Source organism: Ochotona princeps, chromosome 21 (assembly GCF_030435755.1).
Source record: "Ochotona princeps isolate mOchPri1 chromosome 21, mOchPri1.hap1, whole genome shotgun sequence".
Lineage (NCBI taxonomy): Eukaryota > Metazoa > Chordata > Mammalia > Lagomorpha > Ochotonidae > Ochotona > Ochotona princeps.
In genome coordinates, this window is record NC_080852.1 from 31707567 (window position 1) to 31732165 (window position 24599).

The following is a 24599-nucleotide window of genomic DNA, read 5'->3' on the forward strand; positions in this document are numbered from 1 at the left end:
CTGCTGGCACACCAGCAGCCGACAAAACCACCCGAAAGAACACTAGAATTAACAAGGGAACCAGGTGTTCAGCTGTCAATCTCAACTACAACATGCAACATTTTTTAAAAATCCTATTTTCAATATCCACAAAACACATAATTAGAAATTACTTAACAAGATGAGTAAACTGACAGCTCTACAAAACTTGAGTGAAGGACCCAGCGTGGTAGCCTAGTGGTCAAAGTCCTCACCTTGCATGCATCGGGATCCCAAATGGGCGCCAGTTCTTATCCTGGCAGCTCCACTTCCCATGCAGCTCCCTGCTTGTGGCCTGGCAAAGCAGTCGAGGACGGCCCAAAGCCTTGGGACCCTGCACCCCTGTAGGAGATCTGGAAGAAGCCCCTGGCACCTGGTTTTGATTCAGCAAAGCTCCTGCCTTTGTGGCCACTTGGGGAGTGAGCCAGAGGTCAGAAGATTTTTCTGTCTCTCCTTCTCTCTGTAAAAATCTGATTTTCCAATAAAAATATATAAATTAAAAAAACCCAACACAAAAAACTTCAGTGAAAGCCAAAATGCTTAGAAGCAAGCCCTGCAGACTGGGAAGGATTCCCAATGTAATAAACTCCCCCCCATAGATACCTGCATTTACTGCATGGCTAATGAAAATGTGTAACTCAGGACTGGCCCGGTGGCATGGCCTCGCAGCTAGAGTCCTCACCTTGGAAGCCCCGGGATCCCATATGGGCGATGGTTCTAATCCCGGCAGCTCCACTTCCCATCCAGCTCCCTGCTTGTGGCCTGGCAAAGCAGTCGAGGACGGCCCAGTGCTTTGGGACACTACACCTGCGTGGGAGACCCGGAAGAGGTTCCAGGTTCCCGGCTTCGGATCGGCGCGCACCAGCCCGTTGCAGCTCACTTGGGGAGTGAATCATCGGACGGAAGATCTTCCTCTCTGTCTCTCCTCCTCTGTATATCTGACTTTGTAATAAAAATAAATCTTTAAAAAAAAAAAACAAAAGAAAATGTGTAACTACACTTTTTGCGACTTGAAGAACACATGTGAAAAAATCCTCACTTCTAAGAGCAGGGGACTGAGGAAAATCCAGGACAGCCTTAGAGAATTATTTCTTCATCCTGGAAAGCTGCAGGTGAAGGCAGCTGATCTGGCAGAGAGGCCTGACCAAGCTGAGAGCAAGCAGGTGATCCTGGACAGGAAGCTGGAGCGATGGAACAAGACAGAAAGTGAAAACCAACGCGGCTCGTGGAACGCCCCCCTGTGCCCCTCTGCGGGCCAGCGGGGGACCCAGGCGGCCAGGAGCCCTGCCATGCGCCCCGCCCGGGATGCTGTCCCTCACATCACCTGAAGGACAATACAAGGTTCCTCAGCCATTCGCTGCCAAGGCCAACTCTGCACCCACGATGCCCCGGCACAGGTGATCCTCCACCCCATCTCCACTGCCGGTCAGGGAAGGCTGCCACGGTGCACCCAGGCTTGAGTTCGGCTCTGATCCTGATTCCAGCTCCCTGTTCGTATGCACCCCGGGAGGCAGCAGGCGAGAGGGCTCGCAGCCCTGGGTCTTCGCCACCTCCCAAGGGAGACCTGCACTGAATCTGGGCTCCTGGCTTCAACCTGGCCCAGCTCTGACTACCACAGGCAAGGGCCAGCAAAGGGAAAATCTGTGTCTGTCACCATCGCTTCCAGTTGAAAGAAGAAAAAAACAAATGAGCAAGATTCGCAGACTATACTGGCAGCCTGGATGAAACATTAACGAACTTGGTGAACTAGACTACACAGAGCTGTATGGGTTTACACCGAAAACACTTGTAAACTGTTGCTGCAGTATTTTCAGTATTCTGTTCTGTTCACTTACTTTATGTAATATTGAGTTATAGAGCTAAAAAGTGGGCAAACACTAGATACACAATTTCATCGTATTTCATGATGTGCAAGAAGAAAGGGTCCCCAGGAAATCACACCAAGGGGAGGCCCGGTCAGGGGCTTCCTGGAGCTCTGCACTGGCTCCACCTAGTGGAAAGCAATAGACACTGCCGCTTGTTCAAGGATGCTCCCAAGGAGACGAAGCCAGAGGGGTCCAACCGGGGTCCAACCGGGGTCCAACGGGGATCCGGCAACTTTCTGTCCTCTGGTGCCTCCTCTCTAATGACACCTTGCAAAGTCAACCACCAGAAAAACTCACTCCTGAGGAAAACAGAAAGCCTGACGTAGGAGCCTGGGTGCGTGGTCGAGACCCCTGACAGTTTGTCCCCGCAAATGAATCCCGCCGGGCTCCCTCGATGATGTGTCTCTCCTGACTAGAGGCTCGCTTTCACTAAGCAGAGATTCTGCAAATAGCAGCGTGGGGGCAGGGCAGCAGAGACCATGGGAAGTGGACTGGTCTCCCCAGAGGGGGAAGAGTCAAGCTGACAGTCACATCACCCACGGCTCTGCGTCTGCTAGACTTCCCATGAGACAGACAGACAGATAGATAGATAAATAAATAAATAAATAAATCTCAGCTTCCGGGCCCTGTGCGTGTGCCATGTTAGCCTTTAGAGACAGCGCTGTGGGGAAGGCCAGCGTGGGCTCTGTCACGCTCGTACTGCGTCCACGAGGAGATGCAGAGGTTTCTCATTCTCCCGAGAGGCCGGGGCAGCAGCAAGGTACAGGCCACAAGGCACGGAGCTGGGGCTGAGCAGGGCGTGCAGGACAACACCCAGCTCCCACCGGAAACAGTGAACCACAGGGGCGTGACGGGGGCGAGGTGGGGGTGAGAGTCGGGAGGGACACTGCCAAGCAAGGTCACCGGGGCGGGGGGTTCAGGAGCTAGACTGGGCAGGAAGAGCCCTGGAGGGTCCTGGGGAGGAGTGGGGGGGGGATGGAAGTCCCCCTGGGTAACACTAGAATCACTCAGCTCCTCACAACACCAGCAAGAGGAGGACGCGCCCCGTGCACATGCAGAGATAATGTGTGTGTGTGTGTGTGTGTGTGTGTGCATGCGTACATACCTGGTGTGCGTGCAGGTCCTGGGCGTGGGTGCTGGGGGAAGCCGGCTCTCTGCTTAGATCCTCTGAGCTCACACGGACCCTCCTCCACCTCCTGGCCCACCGATCTGTGGCCCGGGGGGCCTCCTCTGGCTCGCTGCTGTCTGAGGTCTCCCCACTGGCCACCTGGGGGTTGAAGTTCACGTCCAGCTCTCCCTGGAGTCGCAGCTTCTCAGCCGTGGGGCTCCTGGGCCCCTTCCTCTGCAGCCAGGCCAGCCTGGCCCGGCGCCCAGCCTCCCGGTAAGAGCTTGCTGAGGAGGTCTCGGAGTCTGAGCACATGGTCTCGGTCTCAGGGTGGGGGGACATCGCACAGGACAGGGAGGCGGCTGATGGGCCGGCCGAGCTCTGAGCCTGCGTGGGCTGAGGCTGGGGGTGCCTGGGCTGGCCCTGGGGCTTTGGGCACAGCTTGCTCAGGGCTTCACTCCAGTCAAAATCTTCCTCACTGTCGGAGCCCATCTCGTCATAGGTGGATGCCACGCCGGAGGCCACCTCTAGGGCCTGGAAGGTCCCACTCCTGGGCTTGACCAGAAGGTGGGTCGGGGGCAGTGTGCCGTCCTTCAAGGCTACCCAGTTCCCATCGGGGCTCTGTAGAACCGCGGCCAGGTCTGTGGGAAGGGAGAGGAGGCAGAGGGGGAGCTGTCATCACCGTGGGGCAGTGTAGGGCCTGCCCCTGTCACCTCCCCAGCCCTGGCTTGTGGAAGAGTTGGAGGGCAGCTACTCCAGGAACAGCAGAAGGGCAACCAGATTGCAAGATTCCCCAAGAAGTCCTGGAGGTCTCCCAGATGGTGGAGAGGAACTCTCAGATTAGCTCCTAGGTCCATGCTGCCAGGGGCAGTGGCCACTTTGGCCCTCAAAACTGCCCTCACTCCTGCCCTAGGGCTGCTTGGGAAGTGGGCGGGGAGGAGACAGCCCTTGGCAGCCCCAGCTACGGCTCTGTGGTCTTGAGTCATGGGAGTCATCTCCCCACCTGCCCTGGCCCGTCACCAGTCAGCACATGTGCACCGGGACAGGGTAGCTCTGTGAGATGGGCAAACAGGCCTGCTGAGAACCCGAGTCATGGCCTCCATTCTGCAAAGAAAAAAAATGGACACAGGAGTGCAGGCAGGCAGGGCTGAGTCCCCTGTGGGAGGTCTCAGAGTGTCAGGACTGGAGGGGTTGGGGCGTGCTGTCTTCTCCCTGGCACTAGGCCACGGGCAGGGCAATGACCGTGGGGCCTATCTCAGACTGCGGTCATGGTCTCGGACACACTGCCCAGAGCATCCTGGGTGACGGACGGGCTGGCCCCAAAGGTTGATCTGTATACTGAGGAGTACGGTGTGGGGGTGCAGTGGGAAGAGTGGCTTCATTGTTACTGAGGGCAAACAGAAAAAACACTGTGACGACCTGGGAGCCTGACCCAGCCCCTGTAGCCCTGGGGCTTATCAAGCCAATGGGGCTGCCCGAAGGAGGGGGCCAAGGCCTCTGCCCGCCCACTCTTTGAAGGGGACAACTCTCCAATATGTATGTGATGTCAGCTTCCAGCCTGGATGCTCCCCTGGCCACAGCTCTGTGACAGTGGGATCTGGAGGCTGTGTCCTGCTTCCTGCTATTGAAAACACACAGCTTCTCTGCCACTTCTAACGCTGCCGCTCCGCAGGCTGGAGTGAATGCTGCAGGCGTGTCCTAGCGCTGTCTGCCAGGCACAGACCCCGAGGCTCATAGGTGAGCCTTGGCTCCGGCAGAACATCTCAGAGCGAAGTCCCTCACTCTGTCCCCGGACTGCTGCCTCCAGGGAAAGCTAGGCACTGGACACCCCCGAGTCTCAGCAGAAACAGGCAGGGCCCCCTGCCAGCCCGTCCCAAGGAGATCCTGGTTTCCACCCAGTTCAGCATCGTGCCTGGTCCAGGTCACTGGCTCTGAGTCCGCTGGGAAGATTCCCCAGGGGCTGCAGGATCCCCAACACCCTAGGAATGTGCAATTCTATTTTTGCATTATTGTGCAGACAACTTACAGTGAACAACGCAGGGGGCCTGACAATCCTGATTTGTGCTCGCCCCCACATGGAGCACATGCCCGCTGTCCACAGCAGGTACCCGTAAAGGGAAAATGTCTGGGGGACGTGGAAGCATAGAATCCATGATCTGCTGTCAGCATTGTCAAGATGGAAAGGGGGGCCATCCCGGGCAACTCCAGGCACATGTCCTTAAGGCGGACCCCTAACAGCGCGCCCACAGGCTCCTCAACACGCTACTTTTTTGCAGTGTAAATGCAACTCCTAAGAACAGTCCTGGGGGCCTCCTCTGTCCTACAGCTCTGCGTACACTGGGCTGTGCCCCTGCGAGTCATTTGCTTCCTGCTAAACACATCCCACAGTCCTTCAGACCTCTCTGGGGCTGGCATGAAGAGTAGCAAGCCAAGAGCTGAACATTATCTAGAAAACACAGACGTGGTTTTATAAAGCTCCATCCTTTGAGAGACACGGAATCTGAACTGAGTGTAAGGGGGAGGTCAGGTGCAGGCTGCACAGGTCACGTGAGGGTGTACGAAGCCTGCTGGGAAGCCCTGGCTCCTCAGTAAGATCACCGGAATGCCTACAATTGGATGGACAAACAGCTGTACGCAGTGCTGGGGGGGGCGAGGAAAGCTAACACACTTGGCCACTGGAACATCTGGTAGACTTGGTACTGCGGCCTGTGTCGCCCTAACTAGTCAACTCGGTTTCCAAAAGTCCGTTCTTGAAACTAAACCCTAGAATGCTGGACCCACAGAGTGCCTCATGGGCTGCTTCAGTGCCCTTGACCGATGCAAGATTCATTCTCTCGGTTCCGCCACCCACCAAGACCACAGGCAGCTGTGCCAGAACTCCCCAACTCTGCCCATGGGCTTCAACAAAGAACATGGGAAGTCAGGGACCCGGCAGTGAGGGGACCGCAACCACATCACACTCATGGAACCCTCGTGACTAGGTGGCTCGGCTGCCCCGGGGTGGGTACAGAGAACACACGACACCCCAGCGGCCCTGGCACAGCGCCCAGACAGCCCGCAGACCCAACCTGACACAGCTTAAAACCGTTACTTCTTTCATCCAGCCGGTCCACGCTCTTCCAGCTGGGCAGCACAGACTCATCCCTCGGGCGCTGGCTGCGGGCCCCCAGGTGCCTCGACACCGCCTCCAGGGACGGGGTCTTCGGGGCATCCTCCCCGGTGATGGAGTAGGCAGAATGGGACCGCTGTGGAACAACAGGCGAGAGAGCAGCTCATCAGGCAGTGTCCCCCGAGGGACATCCTCCCCCCTCAGCCTTGAAGGAGCACACCTGCTGGTGTCAGCACCACGTGACACACGCACGGAGGGCTCCCTGCTTAGTCCACTGGCCATCAGGCTGCCCAGCAGTGTAAAGAGATGGAGTGGGGCCACTACCATCAACTGTCATATCGTGTTAAAATCTTTTTATTATGATTACTGAAGAGTTAGAGAGGAGAGAGATGGCTCACGCCCATCAGCTCACTCTCCCACTGCCTGCACTGGCTGCAGCTGGCTCCACAGGGTTTCCATGAAGACAGCAGAGCTCTAAATGCTTGAGTTACCATCTGCTACCTGCCGCATCCCCAGGGGCACACTAGCAGGAAGCTGGAATTAAGAACCAGAACCGGGCCAGGCGCTGCCCGTATGGAATGTGGATGTCCTAACAGGAGTCTTCACTGCAAGGCCAGATGCCTGCTCCCACTCTGCCCTTTTTATGCCAATGAACTTCACAATGAAAGGATATATTGACAAAGCCACCAAGAACATCTCCCTTGTGACTGACTCCCTGAGCAGTCTGCCGCCCCCTGCTGGCTGATGTCCATGCCAACAGCGCCACTCCTTTCTCGGTGGGAAATGCGCTCACATCAGCTTTCCTCCTGACCAAAGGACAGCTCTTTGGGGGCCTGTATTTAGGTCCACTGCTGGCTGCACTCACGTACGGGAAAGCGAGGTTCTCCACGGAGCAGGTCGGGTTCACTCAGGTAGCTGAAGGGCTCTCCCCAGCCCAGCGGGAAGCAGCAAAGCTGGCCGAAGCAGCCCAGGTTTTGCCAAGTCAGTGCAATGCACATATTGCCCACAAGGTGACGCCACAACAACGCTTTTACTCAGCAGCTAGTTCAAACTTCACCGCTCTTGGGCAGTGACAGGATCGCTTGGTAATTTTTTTTTCATTACCCTGGCTGAGCCCTGTATACGCACCCACGGCCTCTGCTTTTCTTCCCTTTGTACCCACTCTACAGTACATGGAAGAAGCTTAATGGTGCAGTCATGGGGCACTGGCCTGAGTCACACTGCAGGGGGATGGGGCGGGGGCAAGGCTGGCAGCAGGTGGGGGAGCCCCTGGGTCCAGCAACGCTGCATGCTAGGCCCGTCTTGTGACGAGGGACCTTGCCTCCTTGTTCTTTAGGAGTTGCCTGATGTCTTGGTGAGGCCATCAGGATCTGAGGGGAACCCCCCCCCCCACCGCAATATGCTTTCTCTTCCCTCTCTCACCCACATGGCCCATCCACATCTTCCCCACTGCCTCTCTGTCTCTCTCCTGTCTCTTAGGATTCAGCAGGCATCAGTCAGCTTGGGGCACCCCTCGCCCCCAGGACATCCTCGTGGCGCTGGCTGCCTGTGCCGGGGGGACTCACCCAGAGGGTGGCGGGGGCCCGGCGGGCTCCTGGGGCAGCCATGGTGTCACTGTCCACCGCCTTCGGGCTGCCGAGGGGGGTCTGCGGCCCCTCGGGCTCCTCCTCCATCGGCGGCTCGCTTTTGCTCTTCTGTTTTCGTATGATCTGGAGATGGGGAGCAAAGGAGAAGATGAGTTCCTGGACGGGTCTCAGGAACAAGCAACCAGGACCACCTTTGGGAAGAACTTGGCTTGCACGGAAGGGCCATGTATCTCTGCACTGCCCTCTGTGAGACGGCACGGGGCAGCCTGGGACACCTATCCCTGGCTAGTTGCAGCTGGCAAACGGACTCGTCCCTTGGGGCACAACATTCTATGCCCTTTAAGCTCCCTAGGTGACTTACTACACTTACCATGGCGTACATGCTGTGCAACCAGGTGGTAAACTGTACCACTCAGGAACACTGACCAAGAAAACTGTGGGTGTGAGGACGACCCAAAGCCTTGGGAACCTGCACCCACTTGGGAGACCCAGAGGAGGCTCCTGGATTCAGACTGGCTCATTGTGGCCACTTTGGGGGTGAACCAGCAGATGGAAGATCTTCCTCTTTGTCTCTCCTACTCTCTGTAAAATCTGCCTAATACAAACAAATAAATCTTTTTTAAAAAAGAGATGTGTTTGATAGGCAAAGCGACAATACACAGAGACAGAGAGACGGAGAGACAGTGAGAGAAGGAGACAGAGACATCTTCCATACAGTGGTCCACACCCCCTAAATGGCCACAACATCCAGGTTTTGCGTAGGATTAAACCAGGAGCCTCCAACTCCTTCCAGGTGTCTCTTGTGGGTGACAGGTGCCCAAGCACTTGCGCCATCTTCCACCAGCTTCCTAGCCACAACAGAAGGGAGCCAGATTGGAAACAGAATAGCTGAAGCTTGAACTGGCACTTCAATGTGAGATGCTGGCATTGCAGGCAGCGGCTTAACCCTCTGTGACATAATGTCAGCCGCTCAAATATTTCTAACGCATAGCTGGTTAAGCTGGAGGCTGCTGAGCGTACAGACAAGGAGTGCTGAGTACAATTCTTAACTGAGTTCCCAGCGAACTGCATCAGGGGCCTGCACGTCACGTTCCACCATGTGCATCGCACTGGCTTGACCTGCCCTGCTCCTCACGATGTTTCTAAGAGGACTGTGTTCACCTCATCTTTCAGACGAGGAAACGGGCTCTGAGAAACCAGGTGACCAGGTAAGGCCATGCAACCCACGAACGGTGGAGCCAGTCCCTGGCTCAGCACTCTCGTGGTGGGAGGTGGTGGTGGCAGGGAGCAGGCCTGCAGAGGGGGAAGATGCCAAGAGCCATTAGGGTGGCCTCTGTACTGACTCAGTGGTGCCACCCGTTGTGTGGCAGACATGCAGATCTCATGGGTCTGTTTACACAAAGCCCTTGGAGTTGCCAACTTCCTGTGGATAGAAAGCAGCTGGCCACGTGGGCAGGTGCAGCCCCCACAGGCGGCCAGGGAGCCCTGACCTTCTGTAGGATGGTGCTTGCCAGCTCCTCCGTCAGCTCCTCCTTGTGGTCCCGCAGGTAACTGGCCTCGTTCTGTTTGTCCTGCAACGGGACAGGAAGGGCTGCACTGTGGGGAGCAGCCGGAGGGGGGCACTGCTGCAGCAGCCAGGACCCTGCCCTCCCACAGGGGACAGAGGGGGACCCTACCAGGCTGTCTCCGTAGGATTCTGCCTTGCAGATGGCTTCCTCAATGGCTTCTTCAGCCACTCTCAGGGCTACTGCCAAGGTGTCCATCATGCTGTGTCCTAGAGCGGAAACACAAGGCAAAGTGTGGTCCATGGGGGAGATGAGACCCGCACTGGCCAGTCCACGCGAAGCGCCTCGGCTGCAGTCGTTTTGCAGCTCCGGGGTGGGAGCCAGACGGCTCAGGAGGGCACACAGGCCTCCACTTGCCCACCTGCCCCCTACCTGTCATTCACACTCTGGGCTCCAGAGAGTGACCTGGGAATCTTGGAGGGCTACTGCCCCTCCCGGGAGGCCTGTCACCTCAGACCGCTGGTCTCCAGTTCCCGGGGACCTCAAGGCCCGACCCAAGGCAGCCCAGTGGCCGGATGTCCATCCCTAGATCCGGGGTTTGCCCTCCCCAGAGGTCATGCTCAGCCGGACGCGATCATGTTCCCAACACTGAGTACAGGTCCAGGCACACGTGGGGGCTTCAGGGAAGCAAAAGGCTCTTGTAACAGGAATGACTTCTTTATCTAATTTTCAGGTAGAGACTATTTTTGTGCGTGTGAATCATGCGTCCTTGTGATGGCAGGGAGAAGAGTTATTAGGTGGCCTGGGGACCCTTGGCTGTGATAACGGCAAAAGCAAATATCAAACCCATGGGCGAATCTTCTGGACTCTAAGCCAGTGACATCCGTAACAAGCTCACAGACCAGGCCACACGTGGGCCCCAGGCTGAGGGTCCCGACTGTGTGCATGATCTTCCTACAGCACCCGCAGGGAGCACCTTACAGCACAGGGTGCCCTTACAGAGGCAGTGGCTCAGAACCTTGCCCAAGAGGCTAAAACTGGAAATTAGGGTGCTATCCCCAAAGGCCTTGACTTTGAGCATGAAAGTGAGATGAACACAACATAACATGACTTTTCCCCTTAATGTATGGTTTTTACGTTTTGGTGAACGTGTTTGGCCATATTTAGCTACCAAGGGGAGGAGGTAGCCCTATGGAGAACTTTTCCAGGTATCGATTTATTTCTTTTTCTCCATTCCTCCGCGGTTCCGGAGTTTCGCTTCTCACACAGGAGAATCGCTCCTATCCCACACTTAGCCTGAGAACTGTGACACCGAAGCCCAAACCACATCAGGCACAGCAAAGCAGGTCTCCCTGGCTGGGTGTCTGCCCCCGCTTCCCACCTGTAACTTCCTACACACACACACACACCTATCTCCTGATTCACTCCCTGAATGCCCACAACAGCCAGACCTGGGCCAAAGCAAAACCAGGAGCCTGGAACTCCAGTGGCAGGAACCGCAGGACTTGACCCATCACCCGCTGCCTCTCAGGGTGCATACCAGCAGGAAGCCGGGTGGGAAGCGGAGCTGGGTCTTGAACTGACGCACCCCGACATGCCAGCCATGCCGTGCAGTGCCCCAATCACTTTGCCCATCATTTGCTTCCATTTTTAATCTCCTGGCCTTGCATTATTTGACACAAGCAAATCTCCCATAAGGCACTGAAAACTCTTTTTGTGGAACAAGACAGGGTGTTGCCTGATTGAAAAAACAATAATCCAAGCTTCTTAGATATAAATTGGCAGACAAGCAGATCTCTTAAAAAAAAAAAAATCAATCCCAGGGAAGGTCTAAGCGCTCTTTAACCATGAGCATCCCCCAGGTGGGCGGCACTGGCCCCAAGGGAGATGCACAGGGGTTTGACAAGGCTTCTGTGAGAATTCAGAAAATCTGGGTGACCCTCACACTACATGCTCCCAAGAGCTGGATAACATATTGCCCATCCTTCTCTCAAGACACCTGTATATTTATGTCTGTATATCTATTATATATGTGTTTTTTTCTTCACAAAGAGTTTAATGAATTCTCATTCCATCACACCTACATCACCGGAGCACCTCCTTTGGGCTGGGCTCCGCGACGGCCTCTACGGACGCGCGGGTAGAGTCACGTATATGGGATCAAGGAGGGCGCACAGAGCACCCGGGGGAAGGGGCAGCTGGTAGAGTCGGAAGCGATCTGTACTCCTCTGTACGCCTCTTTGGCAATCTTACCTTCAGACTGTCTGTAGAACGTGGAGTCGCTTCCTGAAACGCTTCCTTCATTCTCCAGGTTGGACTCAAAAAACCCTCCTCCTAGATTGAGAATGAGAGGGAGGGACGGAGGCTCAAGCGCCTTGGATGAGCACGGAAGCACTGGCAGACAGGCATGACCCACGCGGCGGGGAGCACGGACAGCCCCACAGTCACGTCACACCCCGTGCAGGTTCACCTCCTCTCCTCATGGGGACTCCTGCTGACATCTGTCTTCTCGAACTTCCTTCCTCCACCTTCCGCTAGGGCTCACGTGTTACCCCGTCCCTCCCTAACTCATGTCCAGGGCTCATTCTCTAGGCAACCATGTGAGAATGTGTGAAGTCTTGAGAGCCCCGCCCTCCTGAATGAATGAATGAATGAATGAATGAATGAATGACTGTTGTCTCTGGGGTGGGTGAGGCATTGTGAGAGCGGGCACCCTGTGCGTTTTCTCTTGTCCTTCCACCTTCTGCCACGGGAGGTACGGCAGGACATCCATGCCATGCGCTTGGACTTCCAGCCTAGAGGACTGTGAGCACAATCAACTCCTGTCACTTATTAATTACTGTTAATAATTACAACACTAATTAATATAGCTGCTATTAATTATGTCGTCTCAGGCGTTCTCACACAGCAACCCCACGGGCCTGATGGATTACCTTCTTTGGGAGGTAACACAGAAGCCAAAGACAGAAAACTAGATGTGAGAGCAATCCCTCCATGGGCAAATCGCCGATTGGGTGATCCTGGGCAAGTTTTCTGACATCCCAGCTTCCAGAAAAAAACAGGAATAACATGAGATGGCTCATGGTGTCCAGGAGGGAAGATGGGCCTAGTCGGTGAGGAGCCAATCCAGGAGCAAGTATCTCCACAGGGACTGGCAATGGAAGAACAGGCTTTAGCCACAGAGTGAAGAAAGAGGCAAGGAGGGGTTTCAAGGAGGGGTCGGACCTGCGCCTCCACAGGCATGCAGTGGCTACTGTGTAGAGTGAGCTCGGAGGGAGGGGCAGGGATGAGGAGGGACAGAGGTCAGGACACGGAAGTTCCAAGTGCAGCCCGCACTGTGCAGCTGACACTTGACCAGAGTAGTGGAGCCATTCAACAGAGGTACGGGAGGGGGTGCTTACAAATCAACAGGAAGGACCTCCCCCCGCCACCGTGAGAAGCTGGAGGGGCAGGTGGAGGCAATCCTGAGTCCCTTCCTGGAAGGGGACAGGGGTTAAAGGCAAAGAACAAGAGGAGGGCAGCCAGAACAGGGGTGGGTGGCACCATGCCCCTCCCCCTGCCCCACTCCAGGGTAAAGGTGAACAACCCCAGTCTGGCACAGCCTGTCTGAGATGGCAAGACCAAGCTGAGCTTGTCTGCGGAGAAGAGGTGGTGGCTGCAAGGAGCTGGCGGAGAAAACATGCCGTGAAAACGCCTGTGAGCTTACCACAGGGCCGAGCTGGCCAGAGGCCCAGCTCCTTCCTCTCGGGACCCTGAATCAGCGAGGTCAGAGCCATGGCTCTCCCTCCATTTCCCCTTAAATGCAGAGGTGGGAGCAGCTGGGTCCCTTAGGGTCATGTGATTTTCTGCTAGGACGGGAAGCCATTGTTAGGGAGTGCAGTGACTCAGCAGCCTGGGAACTCAGTCATGGCGATTTCATGGAACTCCACACTGTGCAAAGATGACATGTGTCCATCAAATCCCAGATCAGAGAGGCCAGGGACCTTTCCAAGAATCAGGTGGAAAATAGATACAGAGTAACAACAGGCCCACACTCCTGTCCATCTTACTTATCCAATACTAAATGAAAGCACCTCTTGCTTCTCTTTGTTTCAAGATTATTTGTTAACAATGGCTACTTTGATATTTTCATGTCCTGTTTCTTTTCAGGATCTTAAAAATGCCATGCTGGGTCTGTCATCTAAGGCCTGTGAGCCCTTGCTACCACTGGAGATTATATTATTTATAAATGTGGCTACCTATGCAATGAGATTTTTTCCCCTGGAATGTTGGTTTTGAAATGCCTGCCTTCTCAGCCTCAACTTTTAGCCAGGAGGGTACATGGTCAGTGTTCAAAGTTGATTATTGAAGAAATGGCCAAATCTTGGGTCCATCTGACAAAACCAAATAGGTCTTTTTCACCTGGCATTTGGCCCGGGCTGCAGGAGAGGAGCGAGGCTGGGTGGGAGCGGCAGGTGGCGGGACACGGTGTGTACGTGAAAGTCTGTTACTGTCTCATGATTACAGATCTTGGTTTGGGTAGCATCTCACAAATGCATCCCCATCTGCCTGTCTCCATGTTCAGCAAAAGGAAATAAATCTTAGTTTCCACAGAGATCCGGATGGTATTAAAGCAATGGATTTGAATAAGGTGTTACCAGTCGAACCAGTGCAGAAATGAAGAGCTAAGACGTGTAGGGTACAGATCCCTGGCAGATAAAGAAGGTGCCACCTGCACAGACAGAAGCAGCCTGCCACGCAGGGTCTGACCGTCACCCACCTGAGGCATGCTGAGGATCAGATGAAAGAAGCCTTGAGTTCCCGGCACTACACCAGCCTCACTGTGGCTGGACACGTGTGCATTTCCAAGTGCCCCCCGACCCCCACAGTGCTTGCGATTTTCCTTCTCTGCCCACGGAACTTTAGGGAAAAAGGGCAAGAAATCAGTACCACTTTCCGTTCTGCAGGAGTGTCCGCATGTTTGCTTTTTCCCCCTCAAGAGGTGGAGGACGCTTGTGAGCTCTTAATTTGGTGAAATTTTTTTTTTAAAGGGGGAAATCCAACCAACCCAAGCAAGCAGAAGAGATGTGAGCAAGCAGGTTCTGTTCTGGAACCTTCGTGGGAGCTTTTCAGATTCCTTTTTCTGCCTTCATTCTCAAAGCGGGGGATGTGGAAAAGTTGGTATTGAAGAGGAAAAAACAAAAACAAGTGGCTGAGCCCTCTGGCCCTCACCACAAGAGCCCTAAAATGCCAGGTGCTTCAGGCGCCCACCCTGTTTCCCATTTCCTAAGTGGCTGGCTTCTTTTTAGATAAGATTCTGCCAAAGTTTTTTTTTTTAAAACAGACACTATAACAATGTAAAATAATGATGGCGAAAAAGTTACAAATGAGATAGATGAGATTTTTTTTGTTTGTTTGTTTCTCAAGGATAAAAAGCATTTAAATACCTGTGTTAACAAAGGGATAAAAAATGGGTTCTACACAGAAAAAAAAATAGGCTTATGTTAAAGAGGACCTACTGTTTATATTCTGACTTGAGCTGGTTAACTTGTGGCTTTAGCTGTATTGGGAAGCACCCCTCAGGCCAAGTGCTGGGAAGCTGACACTCCCCCACTCTCCCATCCCACCCAGCGCTGGACCCGGGGTGAACAGAATGTGGGGCTGAGGAGGCAAGGGCAGCAGAGAGGCACCCTCTGCGTACAGACTTCTTCTCTCCCTAATGATGTTCTAACATTTTCATCATTGGAGCAGACCAACAACCTGCCACTTTTGTAAGGATCCGGAACTAAAATATCTGACACTTGCAGAAATACTCTGGTCTTCTGTGCCCCTAATGTGAGAACTGGGGCTCGGCAGGGACATTGGGACCAAGAGAGTCAAAACTTAAAGAACTGAGTTTCTGGTATCGGTTCTCCAGCTCCCCATTAGCAGAACTTTGGTATCAGGTTAAGTGGCCCCAACAGATAAGGCCCTCCTCCCCAGCTCCCGGCCACACACACACACACACACGCACACACGCCAGCCAGCAGCCCACCAACACCTCTCAGGGCAGTAAGGTACCCAGCAGGTCGAAGCAAGTGCCGCTCTCCAGACGGTGCTTCCTGTACAGGTTCTTCAGGACCTTGGCGCTGCCGAAGCGCTTGAAGCGGCTCTTGACGTTGTTGTAGAACCATTCCAGCGACTGGGTCCTCAGGATCCTGGGCCATAGACAGAACCAGACAACACCAAGTTATAGCCAGCCAACAGCCAATCGCACCGCCCGGCTCTGCAGCTCCTGGCAGTGGGATGTGGAGTTTGCCCACCCCGTGACTCTGGGCTGGGTTGGGGACCACGGACAGTGGTGCAAGAGATGCCTGTGAGAGCTCCGAAGCAGGGCAGGTTCCTCCTTGGCTGCAACCCATCAGTGTGGGAGCAAGGCCCCTGAGCCTGCTGTGTGCCGAGGGACACACGGCTCCCTGGTCCCTCTTGTTCCGGCCAACCTCTGCAAGCTGATGGCACAGGAATGACCCTAGGTGAGACCAGCAGAACCATCTCCCGAGTTTCAAGAGCAAGCTAATAAATGCCTGCTATTCAAGGATACTACGTTAGGTGGTCGTTTATTATGTAACATGGCTCAACTGATGCATCTGTTTAACAGCAGGCTTTGTAGCTGACATTCTTAAGAATTAAGAGCATCTTTAATCCAGTTTGGGACAATAGAGAACCCAAGGGAGACAGTAAAACTCTCCTGCTCTTCTTCCAACTTCCTTGAGCACCAGGGAGAAGCAGCTTCCTAATCAGTGCTACAATAGGTGGCACAAAACACTGACAAGATTTTTCTCTTTTGATGTCCTATAAGAATAATCTTCTGCAGAAATTTTCATTTGAAGAATAGCTTTGGTTGTCATATCTGTGATTATGAACATAATAATGTACACCCCGGAAAGCAAGATGAGGAGAGGAAGAGAGAGAGGGAGGGAGCAAGGAGAGAGAAAGGAGGGAGAGAGAGAGGAGAAACAGAGAGTGAGAAAGAGAGAGGGGAGAGGAGGAGAGAGAGGGAGAAGGGAGAGAGGAGAGAGAGTTTCCTGCTTCTGGCCTGGGAAGGCAGCAGATGATGCCTCTAGACTTATTATGAGAGACCTGGAAGAAAACTCCTGGCTCCTGGCTTCTGATCACCATGGCTCTAGCCGTTACAGCCATTTCGGGAGTGAACCAGCAGATGGAAGATCTCTATTTCCCTGTCTCTCATCTCTGCAATTCATCCCTTAAATTAAAAAAAAAAATTAAAAATGCTTCATCCAAAAAAAAAAAAAAACCCAAAACTTCAGAACTACATACACCGCATAATGCCATTAATGTCAATCAGAAACGTCACATAGGGCAACACTCCAGATGTTCTGAGTCACTCAGCTGCCAAACAGTTAACATGCATGGGAACCATACATCTACTTCCAAAGAGAAATGAAAACACAGAGCGCAAAGCTTAAATGACACAGAGAACGCCTCGTCTCTGCAGGCCGAGAGTCATTCAGTTGTCCACAGCATCTCATCGCGCAGCCAGGCCTGTGAGAACACCTGTAGCACCCTCAGGTGCAAACCAAACAAAGCCCAGCCATGGCTTCTTTCCATCCACACTCTGTGTGTGTCTCAGTCAAGTCTATCCAGCTTCCCCACCTCTTCTTGGAGTGTGAACCCTCCTCGTGGAGCACTCCCCAGCCCTGTTCCATGCATTGTCTGGGGATATGTCTGCACTGGTGCGTAAGCCTCCAGCAAGAGGGGGCCATAGCTGGGTCTCTGATGCTGAAGATAAACTTCCCAGTTTGTTCTGTAACAGCACGCCTCCTAAGACGATATCCTGCACAGAGAACCCAATTGTGCTGTTCTTTTTCTTCTTCTATTTCTTGTTTTTGCAAACCTACACACAGTCTGTGCTTCGGCTCTTGTTCCTTTGGCTCCCTAGGCGGGTTCTCTCTTCATCTGCAGGTGGACGGGCTCTTAACTCGCACGGGTGACTCCACACACATGAATTTCCTTTAAACGCCTTTTTTCCCTGTACTGCTGCTTTTCCTGCAGACTCCTCCGACTAAGAGGAAGTCAGACTGCATCCCCTGAGGTGTGTCAGGAAGGTCCTGCAGCCACGGGGTACGGGGGCCTGAGCCTCTGCCCTCCACAGCCAATGACGTGTGACACTGTGAGGATCTCTTAGCTCTCCTGGAGCCTCAGCCTCCACCCTGGAATGCAGTGTCCATGAAATCTACTCCACAGGCTGTACGCTCCAAGACGACGTCACCTACTAGGGTGCCGGCGCACAGCAGGGCTGCACCCAAGAGGGGGAAAGACAGGCTTTCAGAAATACGGTGAGAAAATAAAACAGATGAATAAAAGAGGGAGGGACACAATGTCAGAGTAAGAATTAAAACATGATTAAGCACTGCTCATACGGATTTCACATTCATGGGACTTCATCATTTGCTAGTAACAGAACTCACTGACAAAACGCCTATGTTCACTTGTGTGCCGTGTGTGTGTGTGTGTGTGTGTGTGTGCGCACGCGCGATGAGAGAAGAACTGTCAGTTTCCCCACTGGCAAGCCTTCTTCACAGCGCTCAGAAGTAACTTGCAGGATAATAAAGTCCAGCCACCTTCGTGGGGTTTAGCTCAAGTCAGAACCTTTCTGAGCATCTTGCTGTGCCAAGTCCCATGTATGTAGCATCCTGAGGTTTATAGGGCAGAGACAGCAAGTGCTGCCTCCAAAGGCACCCAGTGAGAACGAGAATGGTGCCGCCATGCTTGGCAGAGTGAGGTGCGGTGGGCATCTGGCTCAATAGGATGGAGTACACAGGGATGGGCTACAGTCTCAGACAGCGACACCTTGTGGACATTTGAAGACAGCCTTGTGGTTATAGAAGCTTAGGGCCTGTCAAAAGTTTATGGAAAATGCTTATGAGGATATGCATAACATACATGGGGTCTCTGCCTGTAGGACCCCAGTAACAGGTGCTCAAGGACTCTCCAGGCAGCATTCTACACATACCATCAAATTAGTAAGCCTTAATCCTTGGCACCAGAATGTATGCATTTCCCATGAACTTTCTGAAGTGCCCACATTGGGTCCTGAGGAGGACCCAAATTAAACTAGAAATATACATTTGGGAGATCCTGGTCCACAGATACTGGTTGAGCTGATAATGGATGTCTTGGTGGTACAGATCACTGTTTTTTCTATTTTACGGACACTAATGGCAACAAGTTCAATAACGTACTGACTCATCATTGATAGAATCTGCAGCAGCTCTGGGACTAGACGACAGGTCTCATCCCCATCTCAGTGCCTTGGTCTCTGATTACACTGTTCTTCCAGAAGCCCCCGGTGTTCTTACTGCAAACTGGGGCTTTTGCTCCAAAATGTAAGCCAACAGAATGCCCCACAGATCAAAGAATCAGAAGCAAGATGTGAAGTTAGTTAATGGCTTCCCAGCAATATCTCATTTGTTTTCACACTGTGAATTATAATCACTTCCAGGCACTTGTTGGGTAAACAGTCTTCTAGCCTTCTTTTTCCACAACGTGAATACATTTGTAAACGTGATGCAGTTCCTCAGAAGACAAACTTGGAACACGTAGCTCAGCTCCAGAACCCACACTGAATTTACTATCACATTCAAGTCCTGGCTCATCCAACTGAAACACCACGGTGCTGGAAAGGCAGGAGCTGCTGGCACCAGGCAGGGCTCAGAGCCTGGCTGCTGGAGGTGCAGCACGGGCTCGGGAGGCTCCACCCCAGCATGGCAGAGGCTTGTGCAAGGTCAACTTGCTACTCCTGAGTGTCTGCAGACCTTACAGTTTCCAGTGTTTCTCCAACCAGCAGCATGGGGACCACCCTGAAACCTAACAAAAAGCACCATCGCAGCTGCCCACACTCACCCCTGCACCTGCTGAATCTGAGTGTGCATTTTAGGAAGATTCTCAGGTGCATCGAAGCTTGGAAAGCCCGGGATGAGGAACGTTAACAAGGAGTTTTCAGAGGGGGCATGTTTTTTTCTTTTAAATGTTGATCGCAGTCTATTCAGTAGATCAACGGGGCATGTGACTTGCCTTTTTGCTTTCTGAAGAAAAGTAACTGCACAGGATGACAAAAAGGTTTAAAGCAGAGCAGAATAATTCATACTGTAGTCCCAAACTCAGGTGCAAGGGTTATATATGAGAAATTTCAGAAATCTTACTGCTACGCATTCAAGTCTTGATATATTTCAGACTGAAGGTTCACCATTCAGTCTGAAACAACCTAAATTAATCATGAAGCTAAAGCAAACTTTGTAGGTAACAATGCAGAACAGTGGTGAATAAAATCCAAGGCCAACTCAACATGGCCTTGAGGATGTCTGTGTGCTCCAAAAAGTTCATGGAAAAATGGAGTTGGCAAAAAAAAAAAAAAAAAAAAGACGGGTTTGATTCTTGTGTTTCATCTAACTCAAAATGCATGTGCGGTCTCCTGGAGGGCTTGTAAAAACCCAGCCTGCTGGCCTCGCCTTCCTGCCCCCTGACTCTGATTCAGGTGGGGTCTGGCCAGGAATGAGCATTTGGGCAGCTCCTCCCATGAAGGCGATGTGATGCTGCTGGCCAGGGAGCACACCGGAGCACACCTGGAGAGGCACAGGAGGAAGGGCCCAGGAGACACAGCCACTGAATACTGTGGGAAAAACCATCTATCCATCTTGGAAGATAACGTGATTTTATATTTAAGAAAGCCTCAACACGCCACCAACACTAAACACCAGAAGTTCCGACAAGCAAATTCAGTATAGCTACAACATACAAAACCAACAAAAAAAATCAATAATGCCTTCATACACCAATAACAAACTTGCTGAGAAAGAAATCTCATTCACATTAGCTATTAAAAAAATTCGGATACCTAGGAATAAATTTAATCAAGGAAGCAAATTCCACCTACAAGGAAAATTTCAAAACACTGATCAAGGAAAAGAAAAAGAACACATAAATCAGGCTAGATAGCCTATGGTCACAGCCTAGAAGAATTAATACTACTAAAGTGCTCATACTGCCCAAAGTGATTTACAGAATCAATGCAATAAAAACAACAAGGGCTCTGTTCACAGAAGTAGAGAAAGCAATCCTAAAATTCATGCAGAAACACAAGATCCTGAACAGTCAAGAAAATCCTGAGCAACGGCAAAGCCAGGGGCATCACCATACTTGCCCCTGAAACATACTACACAGCTGCTTTAGCCAAGACAACATGGCACTGGTATAAAAATTGATCAATGCAATAGAACAAAGAACACACGTGTACGTGCGAGCATCTAGAGCCAACTCACCTTTGACAGAGATGCTAAAGACACCTGGAGAAAGGAAGCTGCTGAAACAAACGATGCTGGGGCAACCAGACGCTCACAAGCAGAAGACAGACACTAGGGCTCATCTTTTGCTGTGTACAAGAATCAACCCAAAACGCTTCAAAGGCTTAAGTGTAAGATCAGAAAGCATGAAACTACTAGAAGGAAACATAGGGGGACATTTCAAAAACTGATCTGGGTAAAGAATTTTGGGGGATATGATCCCCAAAGGACAGGCAATTGAGGCAAAAATCGACAAATGGGCTCATATTACAGCAAGGAATCAACGAACAGAGTTAATACACAACCTATAGCATGGGAGTAAATATTTGCAAACTAGCCATCCAACAAGGCATTCATTCCTAGAATACAGAAGAAATTCTAGCAACTTCACACAGGAAGCAAAGAAGTCAATTACAAATGGGTAAAAGAATAGTTATTTCCCCAAAGAAATACTCAACAAAAGAACTCAATTCAAAAGGGTGAGTGACCTGAACACATGCTTCGCAAAGATATGAAAAGCTATGCTCCACTATTGTCAGGCCCCAATTATCCAACTGTGATCATCACACACTGTACATATGGATTCCATGATCATGCTGAACACCTCCTAAATATGTGCAATTATTATATTAAGAAGATTGTAAAAGCCTAAAAATGTGAAGAAACAAGGTATGACTAAGTCAATCACAAAATTCACAGATGACATGGTTCACCAGCAATACTTGTGAAGGCCTATGTGAGAGCTGGCCCTGAACTGGGCTGTCTCCACAGTGACCCTGGCCCTGGAGGGACCTGAACAGCTTTCTCTGAGCAGCCCGGGCTCCTCTGTCATCTAGAAGCCCCTGGCACTGACCTTGCCCTGGACTCTCCATCTCTCAGGGGAAGTTCACGGCTCTTGGTGCCACCCTCCCCCTGGCTCCCTCCTGTTTACAGTTCAGTGAGTCTGACTCTCATTGAATCAGGCAGCTGTCAAGCGCTGGCCCTGGAAAATGGATGGTTTCTTTCACCCACAGTTGTGTGAGGGCTGCAATAAACATCATTTCCATATAGCTTTTGCTCTGCCTCCCTTTTTACAAAACTGTCTGGGTCTTCTTTTACTTGTCAGAATCCACTTGCAGGGAGTGCAGGAGAGAGGAGTTTGGCTGTCTCTTTGGAGAGCTGCAGATCCTTGGACCCCAGGCTGAGAAGATCCATAAGGGAAATCCTGCATCCTTCCTGTGCTAATTTGTCTGACCTGGGCAGCAGGATAGCAAAGAACAGTCAGCCTCTTCCCCCACCACATCCCTCAATGCGTGGCCCTGAAACCATCCATGTATCACTCTAGATCTTCCCTACTCCTCATCCTCAGAATACGAATGACCACAACTTCCCCCGACCACACTGTCAGGGACAGGGAAGGGGCATGTGGGACACTATCTCATTACTGTGTCTGCTTGGCTCTGATAACATCCTTACCTTTCTATTAAAAAACATGTGCAATTTCCTCTCTGCTTGCATTCATGGTTGACTATTGGTAATGTTAAGCTATATGAGACGGACGGGGTGTTCTCCTTTGAAATTAAATTCTTAGGTGACGGCGGGACCAAGCAGGTGATCTGACGATGGTTATTATTAACCACTTCTGGACTCTAGCTCCAAGAAGTGAGCTCACAGTGAAAAAGCTTTTAATAATACCTGCCTAGAACTGAAGACATTGGAAGCACTTGCCACTGAGTGAAGTCCTACCCTCAAAACAGAGCTAGGAGAGGGAGATTATCTTATCTGGTGATGACGAAACAGCTGCTGAGTGGGGATATCAGGACCCTCTTTCTTTCTTAATTTTTAAAGAATGTAATAACTTGCAAGTTTTAAAGTTTAAGTCTCCTGCTATTCAAGCTCACTGTTCTGGCCCCCATCTCCAGCAGCCAACAATACTACTGGCCTCTTGTGCACTTCGCACAGTCGTAAGGAACTCCTAAAAACTTCCCACAGGTTGCTTTTCTGGGCGGCGTCAGCGGCGGCAGCAGCAGCAGCAGCAGCAGCAGCAGCAACACCTCCGCCTCACGCTGCTCTCTCCAGCTGCTGTTTTCATAACCAGGGGATCACTGCGCATCAGAAAATAGTCCCTCATTTCTGTTTGGGGGCACTCAGCTGTTAATCTTGTGAGCATCTCATGGCATGTCTAATTTGTCCGCGTGCTGCCGGTCAACTGGGCTGTGTCCTGACTGGCCCTTACCCCAGGGCTGTGGCCTTTCCACCTTTCTCTCTGCATTGGGATACATGCACCTGTAAGGTTGGCACCTAGAGGTGGAGTTTCAGAGTTGAATGGCACACTCCAGGTTAGAGTACTGCAAAAATTTCATTCCCTACTGGTTAACCCCTTAATAGTCCTGTGCTAACTTACCTAGGTGTATCAGGATTTCTCATCATTGTTCATCCAGTTGGCAGCTGCACAGGCTAATTTTTTCTGTTACAAGGGAGGTTAACTGTTGCTTGATTTGCTCTCTCTCTCTATATATATATATAAAATGCTTGCTATATATATATACACATTGCTATATACTCGCATGTTCTGTTTTCTGTCAGCTGTCTGGTCCCCCTTGTCCTTCGACCTATTTGGTTGTACTTTTGGATTTGGAGGACAGTTTATTACATTAGGGAAAAATCAGCCTTTGCAATAAAAATGAGCAATAATTACCCTACATCGTCATTTGCTTTTGACTTAGTTCATGGTGTGTTTTTTTTTGGCAGGCAGAATCTTAAAAATGTCACGGACTTCTCATTAGGGGCCACAATTAATAATGCCTTATGATTTTTTTTTTTACACTGAGGTTTTGGTCCAAAGGAAATTAATTTCGAAGTCAGGTGGAGGATAATGATGGAAACATTTATTCCAGCTTAGGTCTGTCTTCACAGCCATGATCTCCTAGCCCCCCTGTTTCCCTCTGCCTCCGCACTCCACACAGACACAAAGTCCCAGGAAATGAACCCACGGTGCTGGTGGGGATGCCTCCTTCACGTGTGCCAGCAGCCCGCTCTGGGGAAGGAGTAGACTCCAGGGTCACTGGCATTGCTTATTACCCGGTGAACAAGCAAACGACACTGTGAACAGGAGAACCTAACAGCTAAGCAAGGCCAAGGAGGACACAAGTTACCTGAGCAGTGAGGGAGAATGGCCAGAAGGCGTGCGTCTGTGAACCGCTGTACGGTGCACAAATTCATTTTAATTTGCACAAGCACAGGGGCCAGCACGATGGTGCAGCAGGGTAATTAAGCCCCCACCCTGTGGTACCAGCATCCCACACGGGCGCTGGTCCATGTCCCAGCTGCTTCACATCCAATCCAGCTCCCTGCTTAGAGCTGGGCAAGCGGCAGAGCATGGACAGGTCCTTAGACTCTACTGCCCACATGGGAGACCACGAAGAAGCTCCTGAATTCAGATCAGCTCAGCTATGGCTATTACGGCCATTTAAGGAGTGAACCAGTGGATGGGGAATCTGTGTCTCTCCTTTTGTGTAAACTCTTCCTTAAAAAAAAAAAAAAACCAAATCAATATTTAATTTGCACAAGCACCATAGCTTCACACGACTCTGAGGAACTAATTCTTCCTCTGAATTCTATTTCTGCTTTTCAGTAGCCAGGGCAGTGGCCAGGGTCACGCTATTCCTCCTCCTCTGCTGTCTCGCTTCCTGTGTTTTTCTGGCCCTCAGATGGACATGTTAGGAGGGAGTGGATCCTGTTTTCCTGAACTGACCACCAAGAGGTGATGCCAAGAGGTGGGGAGGTCTGAGAGGGGAGTGGGCAGCAAACTGCATTGTAGCAGGGCTGCCTGGCGTGACCAGTGAGCCCGAGAGGACAAACAAGGACACAGCACGTGTATAGGCATACACGTGTGGCCTCCATGCGCTCTGCGTTTATGACACTAGAGCGGGGCTGTGGCCCGAAACGCTGCGTGGCCTGGCTCCCAGAGAGAGGGTTTCACAGTCCAAAAGCAAAAGTCTGAGACGAACTTTCGAGAAACTCTTGAATTCCTCCAGCTCAGGTTTTCTGGATACAGCTGCATGCCATCTCTGGTTGAATAAGAACCCACAGGGTCCACTCAGGGTGTTCTATT

At 51.8% G+C, this 24599-nt stretch overlaps 1 protein-coding gene across 5 annotated transcripts in view; it reads right to left on the reverse strand.

The window, feature by feature from the left end:
* MYRIP (myosin VIIA and Rab interacting protein) overlaps positions 1 to 24599 on the reverse strand; it is a 153915-nt gene that overhangs the window by 40070 nt on the left and 89246 nt on the right. For 4 of the 5 annotated variants that reach the window (XM_058678840.1, XM_058678842.1, XM_058678839.1 and 1 more), the window contains exons 4-10: positions 15228 to 15364; positions 11442 to 11522; positions 9360 to 9457; positions 9174 to 9254; positions 7663 to 7806; positions 6080 to 6233; positions 2989 to 3629 (exon numbers count right to left, since the gene is read on the reverse strand). In XM_058678840.1, the coding sequence (XP_058534823.1) occupies positions 2989 to 3629; positions 6080 to 6233; positions 7663 to 7806; positions 9174 to 9254; positions 9360 to 9457; positions 11442 to 11522; positions 15228 to 15364 (1336 nt within the window). The remainder of the gene's footprint in view (positions 1 to 2988; positions 3630 to 6079; positions 6234 to 7662; positions 7807 to 9173; positions 9255 to 9359; positions 9458 to 11441; positions 11523 to 15227; positions 15365 to 24599) is intronic. The other variant, XM_058678843.1, reaches the window with a different exon arrangement.